The 16,592-nt window shown below is 41.3% G+C and overlaps 1 protein-coding gene across 7 annotated transcripts in view; it reads left to right on the top strand.

The window, feature by feature from the left end:
* TARBP1 (TAR (HIV-1) RNA binding protein 1) overlaps positions 1–16,592 on the top strand; it is a 97,797-nt gene that overhangs the window by 50,435 nt on the left and 30,770 nt on the right. For all 7 annotated transcript variants that reach the window (XR_005224798.2, XM_037895264.2, XM_037895263.2 and 4 more), the window contains exons 15-20: positions 1,080–1,273; positions 1,701–1,962; positions 2,056–2,244; positions 10,068–10,267; positions 10,481–10,552; positions 12,916–13,036. Coding sequence is in view for 6 of the 7 variants with exons in the window: in XM_037895264.2 (XP_037751192.1) it covers positions 1,080–1,273; positions 1,701–1,962; positions 2,056–2,244; positions 10,068–10,267; positions 10,481–10,552; positions 12,916–13,036 (1,038 nt within the window). In the remaining variant the exon portion in view is untranslated. The remainder of the gene's footprint in view (positions 1–1,079; positions 1,274–1,700; positions 1,963–2,055; positions 2,245–10,067; positions 10,268–10,480; positions 10,553–12,915; positions 13,037–16,592) is intronic.

Here is a 16,592-nt window from a genome sequence, read left to right as displayed (position 1 = left end):
AAATGACATTTGTGGGTTAGTAGCATATTGTAACAGTATATTGAGGCCTGACTCAGTAATTCTTCCCAAGTCAATACTTTAGTTGAATCAGAAGAAGGTTTAACTGATTAATGAGTGTTTGAGTAGGGGCTCTATGTTAGTTATGTGTTGTGGAAAGATTGCAGCTAATTCTTACAGCCATTCTTCATAGAGGAGGTGGGCGGAGGTTAGGAACATTTTCTGTGTTTCTGATAGCTGGAGGCGTTCAGAAAATCTGTTATAATATTGCATTTTGTACATTGCTGTACACATTGACAGTGCTAGGTAATTTTTTATATAATCTTCTGTCCCTCTTCCTTCCCCCTGCACACTTGTTCCTGTATATCTTTACACACAAATTAATATATTTTGATTGGGAGTGAGCTTTTATACTATAGTAGATCGCATAGTCTCTTCTGCTTGCTCTGCTTCTCAGACACAATAATTTCCCTTTAGTTGAAGTGACCGTTGTTGCCTTCTAGACTGCTTTAACTACTCTCTCTACTGGCCTGGAGGTCTCTGGCTACACGTGCCTGAATTTTACTTTTTTTTTCAGATTTCCATAAATAATAGAATTCAAACTTATAATATGTGAGGAATTTGATTTGGGGGAAAATATACTTACGACAGGTATACATTTGAATATTTGCTTAACACTAAGTTTGTGACATAAAATAGAAAGTGTGAAATTAAGACTGACCTCAGTTGCTGTTCAGCCTTAACTGTACTGGCACAAGTGCTGTAATATACTAGAATGAAATTAATTTCTTAGCATTTCCATTATTAGTAAAAGTACATAAGCTAATTTCTGCTCACTCAGTTAACTATGAATGTCATGTCATAGTCAAACTACAGGGCTGGTGCTGATAAAGGAATGCTTGTAATTTGTAAGATCACACACACACACGTTTTTCCCTACATTGTACTTTCTAATCAGATTTTCATATGTAATAGTATATTTTAAGGGTATTCAGTATGCATCAGTATATTATACATAATTGATTAGGGGAAATCTTAGTATGTTATACTGTTGATTTTGATTTTTAATTTTTAATTACTAGGAACCAAAGCTTGGAGAACAGATTCAAAAAGTAGTTAGTATGGCCTCACTAACTGTGGTTTGTGAGATTATTGATCGGAAACCTGAACTGCAACTTAAATCTCTACACGCTGTTGAAACCCTAAAAGGTTTTATTTCCTCTGTTCAACTTAATCAAGTATTAAAGAAGCCTTCTTATATTGAGGAAAAAAATAGGTATGTCTCTGCTACAGTTCAAGTCACTCTCTATAAATCTTTAATACAGAGTAAAGTAACTCTAAGATAACTTTTTTGGTAATTTTTGACAAGATACAAGTTTCATAAGTGATAATTTCATGAATTCAGGATGTCTAAGTAGCTAAATGAGTTTGTCTTAATCTTCAGATCCAGAATATGGTGGAAGCTAAATGGATTTGCTCATCTTAGCTCTTTCTGTAGTAGACAGGGAATTAGGACTCAATTGATTCTTCCTGAAGTGAATAGATATCTTTCCACTGAATTTACTGGGAGTTGAATTGGCATTTAGATTTTTGATTCTAATCTGCTTTCTGTTAGGACATTACATTATGGCCTATAGTTTGTATGTAAAGAAACTGAAGTATTAAGTATTAATGTGGACTTAAAAGTATTTTATCTGTTACAGTTTATTTGAAGAATCAACATCTTCTCAAGGATGGGGGAAAATCGTTGCAAGCTATGTACATGACCAGTGGGTTTGCCTTCATTTTATTTTAAATAAGTATCATAAATTTATACCATTGTCAAATGATGAGACTCTGGAACTATCTTTGCTTGCAGTCCAAAGGCCAATAAGAACTCTACAGTCTGCACTGGAAGCTCTAACTCTTTTGCCTTCTGACCAGGTTTTACCTGTGTTTCATTGCATGAAAGTGCTTGTTCCCAAGGTAAGAGACAAAAGCAAACCTATGGTCAATAACAATAATGAAAATTTTTCCACCCCAGAAATGAAACACTGCTTTTCTTCCCTTTATTTTCAGCTTCTGGGCTCATCCGAATCTCTCTGCATAGATGCATTTGATATGGCTTGGAAAGTTATGTCCTCTTTGAGCAACACACAGCTAATATTTTGGTCTAATTTAAAAGCCTTTGTTTGGTTTGTTTTTGACACTGAAGTTCTTGCTGTTGCTGCAAGTAGCAAGGGTCAAGCATATTCAAAAATAAAGGAGGTAAGTGTTAGTGTTCTTTTTTGTAAATGTATGTAAATTCTTGAGCGGAAGACATCTTTTCTTAATAGATGATTTTTTCCTCTCTCAGCTATCTCAGTGAATTTTTCTCCTCACAAAAGATGCTGGATTGAGAGCACTAGAACCAAAGTCATTTTTGTTTATCTTCAGAACATCAGTACAGTGTATTCCACCCTTTCAGGAGGGACTGCCTCTAGGGGTAAGAAGGTTGATTAATTTTCAGGTCCATTAAGTCTATGCTGTCTCTGCTGGTCCTGCCAGCTAAGGCTCTAGGGAGTGGTGGAGGGAAAATTGTCTACTATGAACTACACAGAAAAAGACCATTTCTAGTAGATCACAAAAAATCATTACATGGCAATGACTTTTGGTCGCTACCAATCTGTGCTGGCTTCAAAATGGTGACCTACAAGAGATAGGCTTTATATCTCATTACAATTTGTTTCACTCATCCAGTTCCCCTTTACTTGTTCCTGTGATATAGGTAATGAAAGGTACTGTACCTTTGACTTGTAAATTATTCACTTCCCTGGCTATCCAAGATCTTCTGAATTCATGAAAATGATTGCAGTTTCCTTTGGTCTGATTACTGAATTTTTTGCTGTAATTTCATATCTACTGTATGCATTATTACTTGTATCTTTATCCAGTGGTTTATAGATCTGTCTTTTGATAACACTGATGAGCGATTAGACATGAAGTTAGGACACTATTAAAACAGACAACTTTTGCTGCGGCTGTAGAGAGGTTTTTTCCCAGGATTCCAGAATGCTGAGAAAAAATGTAACCTTGCAAACAAAGATTTTACCATCTTAAAGAAAGATGAATTTATTAACATTGGAGCCAGTTCTATTATATTTTTACTTGCCATTCTGGAAAACAGGAAATCCATCTTTACTGATTTTGTTGAGGTATGTCATTTCCTGTTCTCCAAGAGTCCAGTTGCTTCAGCTACATTTGATGAAGGGGGAGAGCGGGTTTCAGGAAAATTTGTAATTGAGTGAAAGTTCCTATTTTCCTGGGTTTTAGTAAAATCATTTTTGAATGTTTGTATTGGTTATAAAGCTTATGGATTTTTTTTTTTTTATCATTTTTACAGTTAGATCCTTGATGCTAGCGTGCAGGTTTATTGTGGTGTATTTTGGCACCAAATAACGGTAGTCAATTCTGGTCTAAATGGTAGCATTTTCTTTAGCTCCTTTCTTCATCTTTGTATGTATGTTTGACCAATTTATGAATACTTTTTTCATAATCTGTTACCTAGTAAATTAATTTAAAAAGTCGCTGTTTACCAACAGTTACCACATAGTGGTAGCTGAGAATATTGTTGTTTTCATTTGTGTTTAGAATAGAAAATAAATGTAGTATCTCAGATACTTCTTGTAATAGCTTAGTAAATACTGAGTTTTTGATGACACCCACAGCAATATTAAGCAGATAAGGACTTGAAGGACTTTGTGTGATCTCTTGACTTATGTCAACACAAGAAAAACCTTTTACCTTTTACTGGCTTCCTACTTCTGATTAAAGAGGAAAAATATTCCCCCTTAAAAATATTTGGTTCCACTGTAGATGATCAGTGCAATAGAAAGATAGTATATCCTTTGTGACAATAGTGAAGAGTGAGTTGCATTAAGAGGCTACAAAATAACAAACAGGAAGTTCTTATGGGGAAACTAAATAATCTTTCAAAAGCTTTGTGCTTGTATTTGGCCGATAAAACCATATATATTGGGAAGAGTTTTAAAACAGTGTAATCTTAAATTTTCTTCGAGTGCTGTCCCTGTGGGTGCTCCACTGACAAGTGTCGGTGCATCCCGACACTGTCAATCAGAGATTTATGGTAGCAGCGTCCGCACGGGCCTCACATGTGCAGTAGGTGTCTCATGGTGCTGTTGGTGCCATGTCTAGCACGCACACGACCTGAGCCCTCCAATTCCTTGTCAACCATCCTCGGCTGAAGACTGACCTACTCAGAGACTGTCTAAATGGATCTCCACATGCATTCAACATTGCTATCGTATTTGGAACGTGGACGCTCCTGCACACGTCAGAGTGCATCCCACATGATCAGTTTCAACCTGGATAGTGTTCCTAAACATTGTTCTGATATTAGAGATTTGCAGGTCGGCCATTTGGGACTCTGTCCACACATTCACTGAGCACTATGCAATCACTCAAGACTCCAGGGCTGATGCCACAGTTGGCCTAACCATACCTACCTCTATGACTCAAATGAACGCAAAGTCCTTCCTGTCTTCTGAGGGGCACTGCTCTACATTCACCTGAAGTGGAGCACCCATAGGGACAGCACTCACACCCCCTCCCCTCTACTTCAGAGTTCGCAGTAAGGACTCTGCAGCAGAGAAGGAACTGGAGGGCTTGGGTCATGTGCATGCTAGACGCAGCACCACAAGATGCCTACTGCACATGCGTGACCCGTGTGGACACTGCTACCGTAAATCTCCAATCGACGGCGCCGGGACGCACCGACACCTGAAGTGGACCCACAGGGATGCATATCTCGAAGAACGTCAGTTACTGCACAAGGTGAGTAACCTCCTCTTTTTAGAGCTTTCAAAAAATAATATCCATTGATTTTCTTTTCTGTCAGTTCATTCTTTTTGAGTGCATTCTCTTTGAAATCCACTTCATCAAATAAATGTTAAAATGTAACAGCATCTACGTTCAGTAATAGTTACATCAGATTCAGCAGTAGCAATCTTTGCTTGTGTCCCAGCTGAAAGAAGACATGTTGTTGCCTTAGCATATACAAGTAAAATAATTCCAAGTGGTAGAAATCAGTACCTGACCTCTCTGTCTGGTCTCTCTCTTCACAGACCTCCACACCTGGCAATCGCATGCTCAGTGTTGTTTGAACCTATGAGCTGTAGCCATCGTTTGTTTGCTGCTGTTTGTTTAAATATTTGTAGTTTTTGTGTTAGTGTTAGTATTTTAAATATTTTCATGCCAAGGTATATTTGTGCAAGTGTTGAGAGTCTTGAGTCTCTGTGACAGCTATCCCATTGTCTGCAGTGGGACATACCATGACCACAGGAATCAAGGAGGTAATGAAGGTCTCCTATACACAACTAAGAGTCCAACCTACCTTCTGTCCCTTCATAAGAAAATGAAGATAAAGTTCATAAGCAGGTGTCTACTTATGTACATTCTTACCCCACTCCTCGGCAGTACCTCTTGACATTGACCCCTGTAAAGTGTCCCTATAGTTTTTAGCTTAAGAGACATTAAAAATTGAACTGTGGGATACTGAGTTGCTTTAGAAATATAGCTAAAATGTGTCTGCTGTCTACCACAGTGGACTGTACCAGCTTTAAAACATTAGCCAAAAAGTGGGCACAAGGGTAGTTTTGAGCTAAAAATGGAGTACTCCCACCATAGAATGCATAGAGAGGTGTCCACAGCTCTGCGCTTATGGTCTTATTTCATCTGCTTTTTTCCTCCTTTCCACTGGATCCATACTAATGCACACTCTTGCACAAGTTTAGATTTATTTTTTGTATGTGATGGATTTTTACCCTACTGGTTAAGGAATCTGTGGAAAAGGATTTTAGGATTTTGTTGAAATGTACAGAAAGTATCATGCTTGTTCTCTGCAAGTTAAACAGATAGACGAAGAGCAGTATAGGTCCCTCCTTCATTGTGGTTTTACCAACTCTCATCCTTGAATTTCATAACGATAATTTCATGAGTCTGATTTTTTTGTAAGAATATTAAGAAATATTCCTAGAATTATTTTTATCTGAAAGATCAGATATGTTCCAGTATTTCAGTTAAAGATCCTTCTTCCAGGAATATTTTAGTTTGTAGTAATCACAGCACTTTTTATGGTTACAAAGACAGATCACTTGGCAGTCAGAAAATTGTATAATAGTGGCAAAATAGTATCTTTTTCTGGAAATAAATTATTTTACTCCATAAAATCTTTTGCCTTCCCCGGGCTTGATTCTACTTTAGTAAACTATTCTGAGAAGAAATCATAATTAAAACTCTGTTTCAAATTATATTGTATAAAATACAGCTGAACTGTTCGTGTTCTAAATCCCTGTTTTTTAGAGGCTTACTACCACTTTTTGGAAGCATTTCTACTTTGGGCCTGCAATTTCTTACACTTACGCCCCTTTGGGCTGAGTGAATTTATGGTTTTGGGGTTGGGTTTGTTTTTTGTGTTTTTTTTTTTTTTTTTAGTTTAAAATCTGTTCAGCTACTTGAAAGGTCAGAACAATGACAAAGAAAGGTGGTTTCACATCTTAAAAAAAAATGGTTCGGACACACTTTTGCACTTTGGTAATTCAACCATTTTAACTTTAAATTTGCCATGGACTTAATCCTCAGTTGGGAAAATTTTAAAAAGTACCATTTCATATGTATGAAGAAATTTAGTTTGGACATAGAAGTTAGATATGTTTCCACTAAATTGTGAAGCATTTCTACAACTCCAAAAATATACACCCATCAAAATAAACACAGATGCTTTTTTTCCAAATATTTGAGGGTCAGGCAAAGGCAAGGATTTTTACTCATGTGAAAACACTGGATCGTTGTATTCTTCTTTGAGTAGTGTCCCTGTGGGTGCTCCTTTCCTAGGTGCACTTGTGCCTTTGATTAGAAATTTCTTATAGAAGTGTCTGTTTGGCCTGCGCATGAGTGTTACTCAGTCTCTTGCTCCACACCTCTGCGTGAGTGAACCACCCTGAGTTCCTTCTCAGCCACCTTGGTCTGAGACAGTGTCTTAACAGTTGTCTGCATTGAGTTTTACCTTAGTTTAGTTGTTCTTAGTAGTAGTTTAGTTTAGCTGTAGTAGTTTAAAAAATATATTTCAAACTTATATATATAGATAGATAGATAGCTTCTTAGTACTTTTTAGATAGCTTTTCTACACTCCTCACAGTTTTACTTCACTGGGAGGATGTCCCTGGTTCTTTTGGTTTCAGACATTTCCTGTCTTGTTGGGAGGCAATCCCTGAGAGTGATGGGCAATCCCAGTGCATTAGTTGCCTCAGAGAATCTCATATTTCCCCAAATAGCAACGTCTGTCTGACATTAAAATCTAGAACCAGAAAAAAACAGGAAGATCATACTTCATCTCCTCATGATGGAGAGGTTGCTTCGCCCAGCCTCTGACGCAGGCCAGGGGACCCCCCATACACCAGCGTCTGAGTAAGTCTGCTGCCTCCACTTTCTCCAAACTGCATTCCTCAAGGGCATTGCAGAGGAGTACCCATAAGACTCCCAAAGACCGTCGCTCGAGTTCTCCAGGTAGGAAATCTACCTTGAAGAAGTTGTGGTCTCTGATAATGCCATCCACTTTGGCACCCATTGCTCTTTGACCCAGTGCCAGCGAGGCTCCTTGTTCCTCAGGTATCAAGGGAACTCTCAAACCTAAAGACTGTAAAGTCTTGGGCTCTGAGAGATCATTGGTACTGTCAGTGGACCACAGTGGCAAGAAGAGCTCTACCTCTTCTCACCTACTACCGAAGAAACCCACTTGGGCTCCATCTGGACTCCACGAGGAGTGGTCAAGATTCACAATACCGTCAACTCTCATCACACCCACCCAACTACAATGAGGTTCCTCAGCGGGCTTGGAATTCTCCTTTTGCCAGTTAAGCATCCTACTCCAGTTTGGGACCCCAATCTGATTCTTAAATGTTTTATAAGATCACTGTCTGTACCAATGGCTACCTGCTCACTCTTCCATTTATCCATGAAAACAGCATTTCTGGTAGCCACCATGTTGATTCACAAAGTTGGGGAAATAAGGTCCCTTATGGTATATCCTCTTTTTACAGTATCCTTCAAGGACAAGATCATATTACGACCATATCCCAAGTTTTTACCAAAAATATCTTCTGAGTTCCATATAAACGAACCCACTTCCCTTCCGATTTTATACCCGAAACCTCACCTAGGCAAAGAAGAGGCTCCATTACATACACTTGATGTCGGGGGAGTCCTGCCTTCTACACTGACAAGACTAAACCTTTCAGAGAGACTCCCAAAGTATTTGTCTTGATCTCAGACTGTTCAAGAGGGTCTGCACTCTCTAAACAAAGACTTCCAAAGTGGACATCTGACTGCATTATTTGTTAATCTCCAAACACCCTGGGGTATACAAACTCACTCTACGAGGGCTATTCCCACCTCTATAGCCTTTCTCAAAAATGTTCCCATCATTGAAATATGTAGAGCCGCAGTTTGGACCTTTGTACACGTGTCTGCTGAGCACTATGCAGTAACTCAGTACTCTGCTTCTTATGCTGTATTTGCCTTGGCTAAACTTTCATCGATATTGGACTGAACTCCAAAGCGCCCCCCCCCCCCCCCCCCTTAGAGGGAACTGCTGAGTACTCATCTAATGTGGTGCACCCAAAGGGACACTTCTAGAAGAAGAAGAAGAAATGGTTATTCACTCTGTGCAGTAACTGTGATCCTTTGAGATGTGTGTCCTTATGGATGTTCCACTACCTGCACTCCTTCCCCTCTACGTCGGAGTTCTCTGCTATGCAGCTTCTCAGTAGAGAAGGAACTGACTGCAGTTTGCCCATGCTGTATAACAGTGTCACGGAGCACGAGACTGAGTAATACACACACGCAGGCTGAACAGATGCTGCTATGAGAAGTCACCGATCAAAGGTGCAGGGGGTGCAAGTGCGCCTAGAGTGGAGCAGCCATAGGGGGACACATCTCAAAGAACCACAGTTAATGCACAGAGTGAGTAACCATTTCTTATATATAAGGCTAGGATTTTTTCATGGATATTTTTAGTAAAAGTCGTGGCCAGGTCATGGGCAATAAAGAAAAATTCATGGAAGCCCATGACCTGTCCCTGACTTTTACTAAAAATATCCATCACAAAATGGGGAGCCGCTAGGCAGTTGTGGGGGCCTGGCTGGGAGCTCCAGGGGCTTGCACCAGCCATGGGGGCTCAGAGTTTCAGAGCCCCCTTCCTCCACAACTCTGAGCTGTGGGGTCCCCCAGCGCCAGAGGCCAGGAGCTGTGGAGGCTGGCCAGGAGCTGCGGGGTCTCCCCGCGACCGCTCTGAGTCCCCCAGCGCCCGTGGTGGCTAGGAGCTGTGGGGTACCCTGCACCCACGACAGGCAGGAGCTGGGGGAATCCCCCCAGCCACCCACAGCGGTGGGGAGCTGCGGGGACCCCACTGGCAGCAGTGGCCAGGGGCATCTAGGTTTCCCCTGCTGCCTGCGGCAGCCAGTAGCTGCAAGGTACCCCCACCGCCTCAGAGCTTGGGGCTCCCATTGTCTTGGGTGGCAGAGGTACCCTGCAGCTCCTGGCTGTCCTGGGTGGTGGTGGGACCCTGCAGTCACCTGTGGGCTAAAGTCATGGATATTTTCGGAAGTCACAGATTCCGTGACTTCCACAATCTCTGTGATAAAATTGTAGCCTTACTTATATATTGAAGTAAATGCACATAATGGGTGAATTGTTGCCCAGCCACTGGCCCTCAGAATTAGGGAATTGTAACTGGCTCTAAGACACCCTCACCTTCACAATGCTGAGCAAATCTCTGACTCGGGAATCAAGCCCAACGTATTGAAGCAGTACTGCAAATACATTTAAATAATCTAAAGAGACAAAGTAGATGAGGTAATATCTTGTATTGGACCAACTGCTCTATGAAAGGTGTATATAACGTCCAATAAAATAAGTTACCTCACCTCTGCCTTATCTTTCTCCTATCCTGGGACCAATATAGCTGCAATAAGACTTTAATAATCTAGATATTTTGTTGGGAGTTAGGATTTTAATCTCTTTTTTTTCCTCCTCAGATCATACTCAAACTAGTTGAAATGTCCACTGCAAGAACTGGAGTCTTTAATATAGTGCTTAGTTATTGCTGTCAGTCGTGGTTATTTCCTACATCTGATGACACAGGTGCTTTAGAGAATCCCTTCTCAAATGCTGGAAATTACAGTGAACTTATCACAGAGGCCTGTGTCTTTGGAACTGTATTTAGGCGAGATCAAAGGTATAAAATACCCTGCATTTAATTAGATTTTCATTTTGTATGTGTGATTATATTTGTTAGGATTTTGTGCTCTTTAGCTACTCGGTTAAATTTTTTGAGATTATGAGTTAATGTAGAAGTAGTGAACTGTTTAGAATCTGTTTGTTTTTCATATTTTATTCACCTAATTGTGTTTTCTCTCTTCCTCTTTCGAATAACTTTTCATATGAGAAGACTCATTCAGGATGTCCATGCCTTTGTAGAAAATCTTGGAGATGAATGTGCAGCCAATGTTGTCACAGAAAGGTATGTTTTTAATATTTAACATGTATGGTAACTGCATCCTTCATAGTTGCTGGGGGTTGGAATTATATTATTTGTATGTTTTTCAAAGCCAAGTTCTTATAAACATGTTCATAAACTCTATCCCAAATACTGGTAAATCATACATGTTTTAATTTATGTTCATATTCAGGGATTGCCTAGATAATACTTAATCCTGCCATCAGTGCAGGGGACTCGACTAGATGACAAACCCCCGCGTGCACGCAATGCCCCCAACCTGGCCCCTCGCTCCGGGGACGGGAACCGACCCTCCCTGCCCTGTCCCTTGTGCCGTTCCTCATTGTTCCCATCCGTCCCCCTCTGGGGGTATCCCATAGAGAACAGTGGCCTGGTGAGCTCAGCCTCCCTGCACCAGCCTCACCTCTCTTGCCACATGTGGAGTCCCTAAGGTAAAATCCACCCTCCTCTGCAAACATGGGATCGCTCAGCTGAAGAGAGCGCACCTAGCTTAGTAACAGTTGTTTAACAGGAGTTTAATTGCACCGATGAACATGCAATTAAAACTCGGATTAATAGCGATTAATTTTTTTGATCTCTTGGCTGCCGTAATTATTACCAGTATGTCTTGATCTCTGTTCACCTTTGGTTGTAGACCACTCTTCAGTTTGGTCTAATACCCACAATTCAACAGCAAGTTCTGCCTCCCGTCATTGCTGCAGCTGGAAATTTGAATGAAAAACTATTGCCACCAGAATATTTATCCTTTGTGCAGCTTGACACATGCTTCCACCCAGACCCAAGGAAATGGTTCCTCCCTAGCACCTCCGCCCCCAAATAGCATTTCTAGCTAGTTTCAATAGCTGCTTAAAAACTTCATTGACAATCACCAGCCCTTACTTGGCACTTCTAGGGGCTTATTGCTTCAGCATTCTCACCCAAGAGGTTCTCAGTTTACAGAGTGCTTGGTACAGCCTGATACTCGGTTGTCCGTAATGTAATGAAAACCTGGAGTTGAGATCACTCACTCAAAAAGTCTTAGGGTACCCTAATTCGTATGTAATCACTGTTTTGTAAATGGAACATTTATTACTAGGGTCCTACCAAATTCACAGTCCATAGGATTTAAAAAATTGTAAATTTCATGATTTTAGTTATTTAAATCTGAAATGTCACGGCGTTGTAATTGTAGGGGTCCTGACCCAAAAGGAGCTGTGGAGCGGGGGTTGCAAGGTTATTGTAGGGAAGGTTGCAGTACTGCTACCTTAGTTCTGCGCAGCTGCTTGTGGCGGCGCTGCCTTCAGACCTGGGCAGCTGGAGAGCAGCAGCTGTGGCCAAGAGCCCAGCCTTGAAGGCAGAGCAACGGCCGGCAGCAGCGCAGAAGTAAGGATGGCATGGTATGGTATTGCCACACTTACTTCTGCGCTGCTGCCTTCAGAGCTGGGCCCTCAGTAAGCAGCTGCCACTTTCCGACCACACAGCTCTGAAGGCAGCAGTGCAGAAGTACGGCTGGCATGCATAGGTGCCAACTTTTCCCAGCGCCGGTGGGTGCTTGCCCCTGGCCCCACCCCGACTCCGCCTCTGCCCTGCCCCCATTCCAACCCCTTCCCCAAAGTCTCTACCCCAACTCTGCCCCCTCCGTGTCCCTGTTGGACTCCTTCCCTAAATCCCCACCCTGGCCCCGCCTCTTCCCAGAGCACGCTGCGTTCCCCCTCCTCCCTCTCTCCCTCCCTCCCACCGCTTGCTGCCGCGAAACAGCTGTTTCGTGGCAACAAGCACTGGGAGCTAGGGGGAGAAACGGGGATGCGGCACGCTCAGGGGAGGGAGGCGGAGCAGAGGTGAGCTGGGGCAGGGCGGGGAGCTGCTAGTGGGTGCAGAGCACATACCAATTTTTCCCCGTGGGTGCTCCAGCCCCGGAGCACCCATGGAGTTGGCACCTATGGTGGCATGGTATGGTATTGCCACCCTTACTTCTGTGCTGCTGTTGGCGGGGTGCTGCCTTCAGAGCTGGGCGCCGGGCCAACAGCCGCTGCTTTCTGGCCGCCCAGCTCTGAAGGCAGTGCAGAAGTAAGGGTAACAATACCACAACCCCTTAAAATAACCTTGCTACCCCCCTGCAACTCCCTTTTGGGTCAGGACCCTCAATTTGAGAAATGCTGGTCTCCTCCATGAAATATGTATAGTATAGGGTAAAAGTACACAAAAGTCCAGATTTCACCGGGGTGGGGTGGGGTGGGGTGGAGGGAGACCGGATTTCACAGTCCGTTACGCATTTTTCATGGCCGTGAACTTGGTAGGGCCCTATTTATTACCCAACTCTCCAGGCATAATTAATTTCCTGAAGTGACAGGGTAGTCACATAACCTATTATTAACATGCCTTTACAGTACAAACAGAGATGACCATTATGTGCGAGTTTGTGCCGTCAAATTCCTATGCTTGCTGGATGGATCAAATACTTTGCACAAGATGTTTATGGAAGACCTTGTCATCAAACTACTTGATAAAGTAAATTTTTATTTCTATTTAATATACATAATGTTGGTATCATACTAATTAGTTGAAATATAAGGTACTCACCATTCAAAAGGGTATTATAGAACGGTCAAAATCTTTTTTTTTTTTTTTTTTTTTTAAAGCATCTCTAGCTTTGACTTCCTTGTCCAGTAAATAATATCTTTTTACCACCACAAGACCTGTCAGTGTGATTTGAATATTCCTGGCTATATTATTGCTTGAGGATGAGATTAGAGTTTTATTCAGCCAGAACTGAGGAAGTAACAGTGTCAAGTCTCAGGTTTGTTACTCCATTTGTGCTGGGCTGTTTTTTTCATTGCACATATTTAAAACATAAGCATCATTGTCTTGAGAATTTGTATTTGGCTTAGTGGTGTTGAAAATGCTGGGTTTCCCTTGCCTTCTACTGTGTTGCCTAATATCTTTCATGTCCAATAAACTCTAGGTTATTTGTAAGCATTTCTAAGAGGTTTGGCTTATAAAAATAAAGTTTTGGAGGATGGGGGGGGAAGGCCCCATCTTCAGCTATCCTATGGTTACTCTATCCCCCAGTCCTGGCACAAAGTATTCCATAGCTGCCATGAGTGGATCACCTGCCCATGCATAGGGAGATGCTCCAGGGACGTGTAAGCTCCTAAGGCAATCCCTTTCCTGTGTCTGGTGTAGGGCCTTGGCCCAGGCTTCCATGCACTCCAGCAGTCCCTGGCTACTGAGACATCCCCTTAGTGCTATTGCAGCTGGTATAATTTAGAGTAGACTTTAAGTTGCTCTATGTTCTGTTGGGTGACTAGAGTAGCGCACAGCTGGTTCAAGATCAGAACAGCGCAAAAGTGATTGAAAGCCAGCTTGGTAGCTCCATTCCTGAGGTTTGATGTGCAATCCTTGGGGTGTTATTTTGGACTATCACTTGTTTTATCTTTCAGCTTTGTAAAATTGTCATATAAACTATAATTCCAGATGAATTTCAGAGAGTAGTTATCAGTGGTTCAAAGTCAAGCTGGAAGGGAATATCAAGTGGGGGGTCCCTCAAGGATCAGTTCTGTTCAGGTTCTGTTCAGTATCTTCATAAATTATTTAAATAATGGCACAGAGAGTACACTTTGAAAATTTTGCAGATGACACCAATCTGGGAGGGGTTGCAAGTGCTTTGGAGGATAGGATTAAAATTCAGAATGATCTGGAGAAATGGTCTGAAGTAAATAGGATGGAATTCAATAAGGACAAATGCAAAGTACTCCACTTAGGAACGAACAATCAGTTGTACATGTACAAAATGGGAATTGACTGCCTACGGAAAGAGTACTGTGGAAAGGTCTCTGTGGGTCACAGTGGACCACAAGCTACATATGAGTCAACAGTGTAACAACACTGTTGCAAAAAAAGCAAACATCACTCTGGTATGTATTAGCAGGAGTGTTGTAAACAAGACATGAGAAGTAGTTCTTCAGCTCTACTCTGCGCTAGTAAGGGCTCAACTGGAGTATTGTGTCCTGTTCTGGGGTCCACATTTCAGGAAAGATGTGGACAAATTGGAGAAAGTCCAGAGAAGAGCAACAAAAATGATTAAAGGTCTAGAAAATATGACCTATGAGGGCAGATTGAAAAAATACGGTTTGTTTAGTCTGGAGAAGAGAAGATTGAGGGAAGACATGATAACAGTTTTCAAGTACATAAAAGATTGTTACAAAGAGGAGGGAGAAAAATTGTTCTCGTTAACCTCTGAGGATAGCACAAGAAGCATTGGGCTTAAATTTCAGCAAGGGCGGTTTAGGTTGGACATTGGGGAAAAATTCCTGTCGGGGTAGTTAAGCACTGGAATAAATTGCTAGGGAGGTTGTGGAATCTCCACCATTGGAGATTTTTAAGAGCAGGTTAGACAAAAAACGGTCAGAGATGGTCTAGATAATACTTTGTCCTGCTTTGAGTTCAGGGGACTGGACTAGAAGACCTCTCGAAGTCCCTTCCAATCCTATGATTCTATGAACAAATTACTTATCTACCGATTCAATAACGTTTGGCAGGGACATCTAACCCCACTTCTTTCTTGCAGTCCCAATGTCCCTCTACCCCCCTCAATTACTAGAGTAAAAACTATCTTAATATTAATTCAGATTTTAAAATAAACTTGTTTTGTCCATAATCCTGCCTCTTTTTACATTTGCTTGGCATCAACATTCCTGCAGTTGGGCCAGATGTCAAAGTTGCTTGTGAGTATTTTTACAAATCAAGAGGCAGATTCTCAGCTAGTGGAAATCTGCATAACTCCAGAGACTTCAGTGAAGGTGTTTCAACTTCTTCCAGCTGAGAATCTGACCTCAGATTTTAAAATTTATGCAGAAAGTACTGGTTTTCTCATCCATAAAATACTTGTTTAACTTGGTTGTAACTCAAGCACAGTGCATTTACCATTGTGGACGTAGCTGAACAATCCAATATTTGCCATAATATTGTGCCCCATAATCTAAGCATCAATTTAAAAAAAATCATATTGCTCATTTGTGTGAAGAAAATGTAAATCAAGTACAGCCAATGCAGTGTTGTCTTCCTTTCCTGGGGATAGGCTGAAACATTAGTTCTGAGATATATTAGTTGCCCTATTCATTTCAATGGTGGTTTAATATAAAATCTAAAGATGTTAGTTAAGGCTAGGATTTTCAAAAGAGCCTAAGGGAATTGAATTCACATTGAAACTCAAGGAAGTTAAGCATTTAACTCCCTATAGGTCTCTTGAAAAGCCCAGCCTTAAGTGTCAATGTTGTTAATTATTTCACTGCTGATCATTTTTATGAGAAACGTCCAGCTAATGTATTTACCTCACAGTACTAAACCCCCTCCTTCCTCGTGCCAGAAACTTCGGCGGTTCCTTACCCAGCTGTCAAAGTCACCACCTTCCCCATAGACAACTTCTGCAGAGCAATTATGCATTGTGAATTCAAAAATGCATGGAAACTTAAAAACTGCAAATGGGAGCACAGTATAAAATAAAGTGAATTTAATATCAAAATAAATAATACACAGGCTACTGCCCTGGTTGTATTCTGTATTTTCATATTTAATTCAATTAGTTTTACGTTTTATAGAAAATGAAAAGAACTTGCCGCAGATTCCAAGGACCCTTGTGCCAGAATTTAAATCCTATTTGGCAGAGGGCTTGCTTGTATTTATTTGGTCTGTATTTAACTCTTATGTTATCTGAAGAGACAGCTCTCTTTTTCTGACATACTGCCACAGTTGCAGTCAGCAGAAGCACGTGACCTGGATTCCCCTTGTTATAAAAGAGAAGGGCTGCTGTTTGAGGGTCTCAAGACTCTGGAACTTGCTCCTTCCCAAAATCTGAAAGAGCCCAAATTTTATGACCATCTGGACATGCAGAAAAACCACTTATTTGACGCAGAGGGATTGGGAAGAAAGTTGAGGGCAGAAGAGGGTGGGGACAGTTCGTTTGATTTATTGGCTGGCTGAATTTATTTGTATGAATATTTAATGCTGCTGGATGGTAGTCATTACATAACTGATAGTGTGCCTCTGTGTCCACTTCTAGTGGCTG

Source organism: Chelonia mydas, chromosome 3 (assembly GCF_015237465.2).
Source record: "Chelonia mydas isolate rCheMyd1 chromosome 3, rCheMyd1.pri.v2, whole genome shotgun sequence".
Classification (NCBI taxonomy): Eukaryota; Metazoa; Chordata; order Testudines; family Cheloniidae; genus Chelonia; species Chelonia mydas.
The sequence above is the reverse complement of the archived record's forward strand: the minus strand, read 5'-3'. Positions and strand labels throughout refer to the sequence as shown.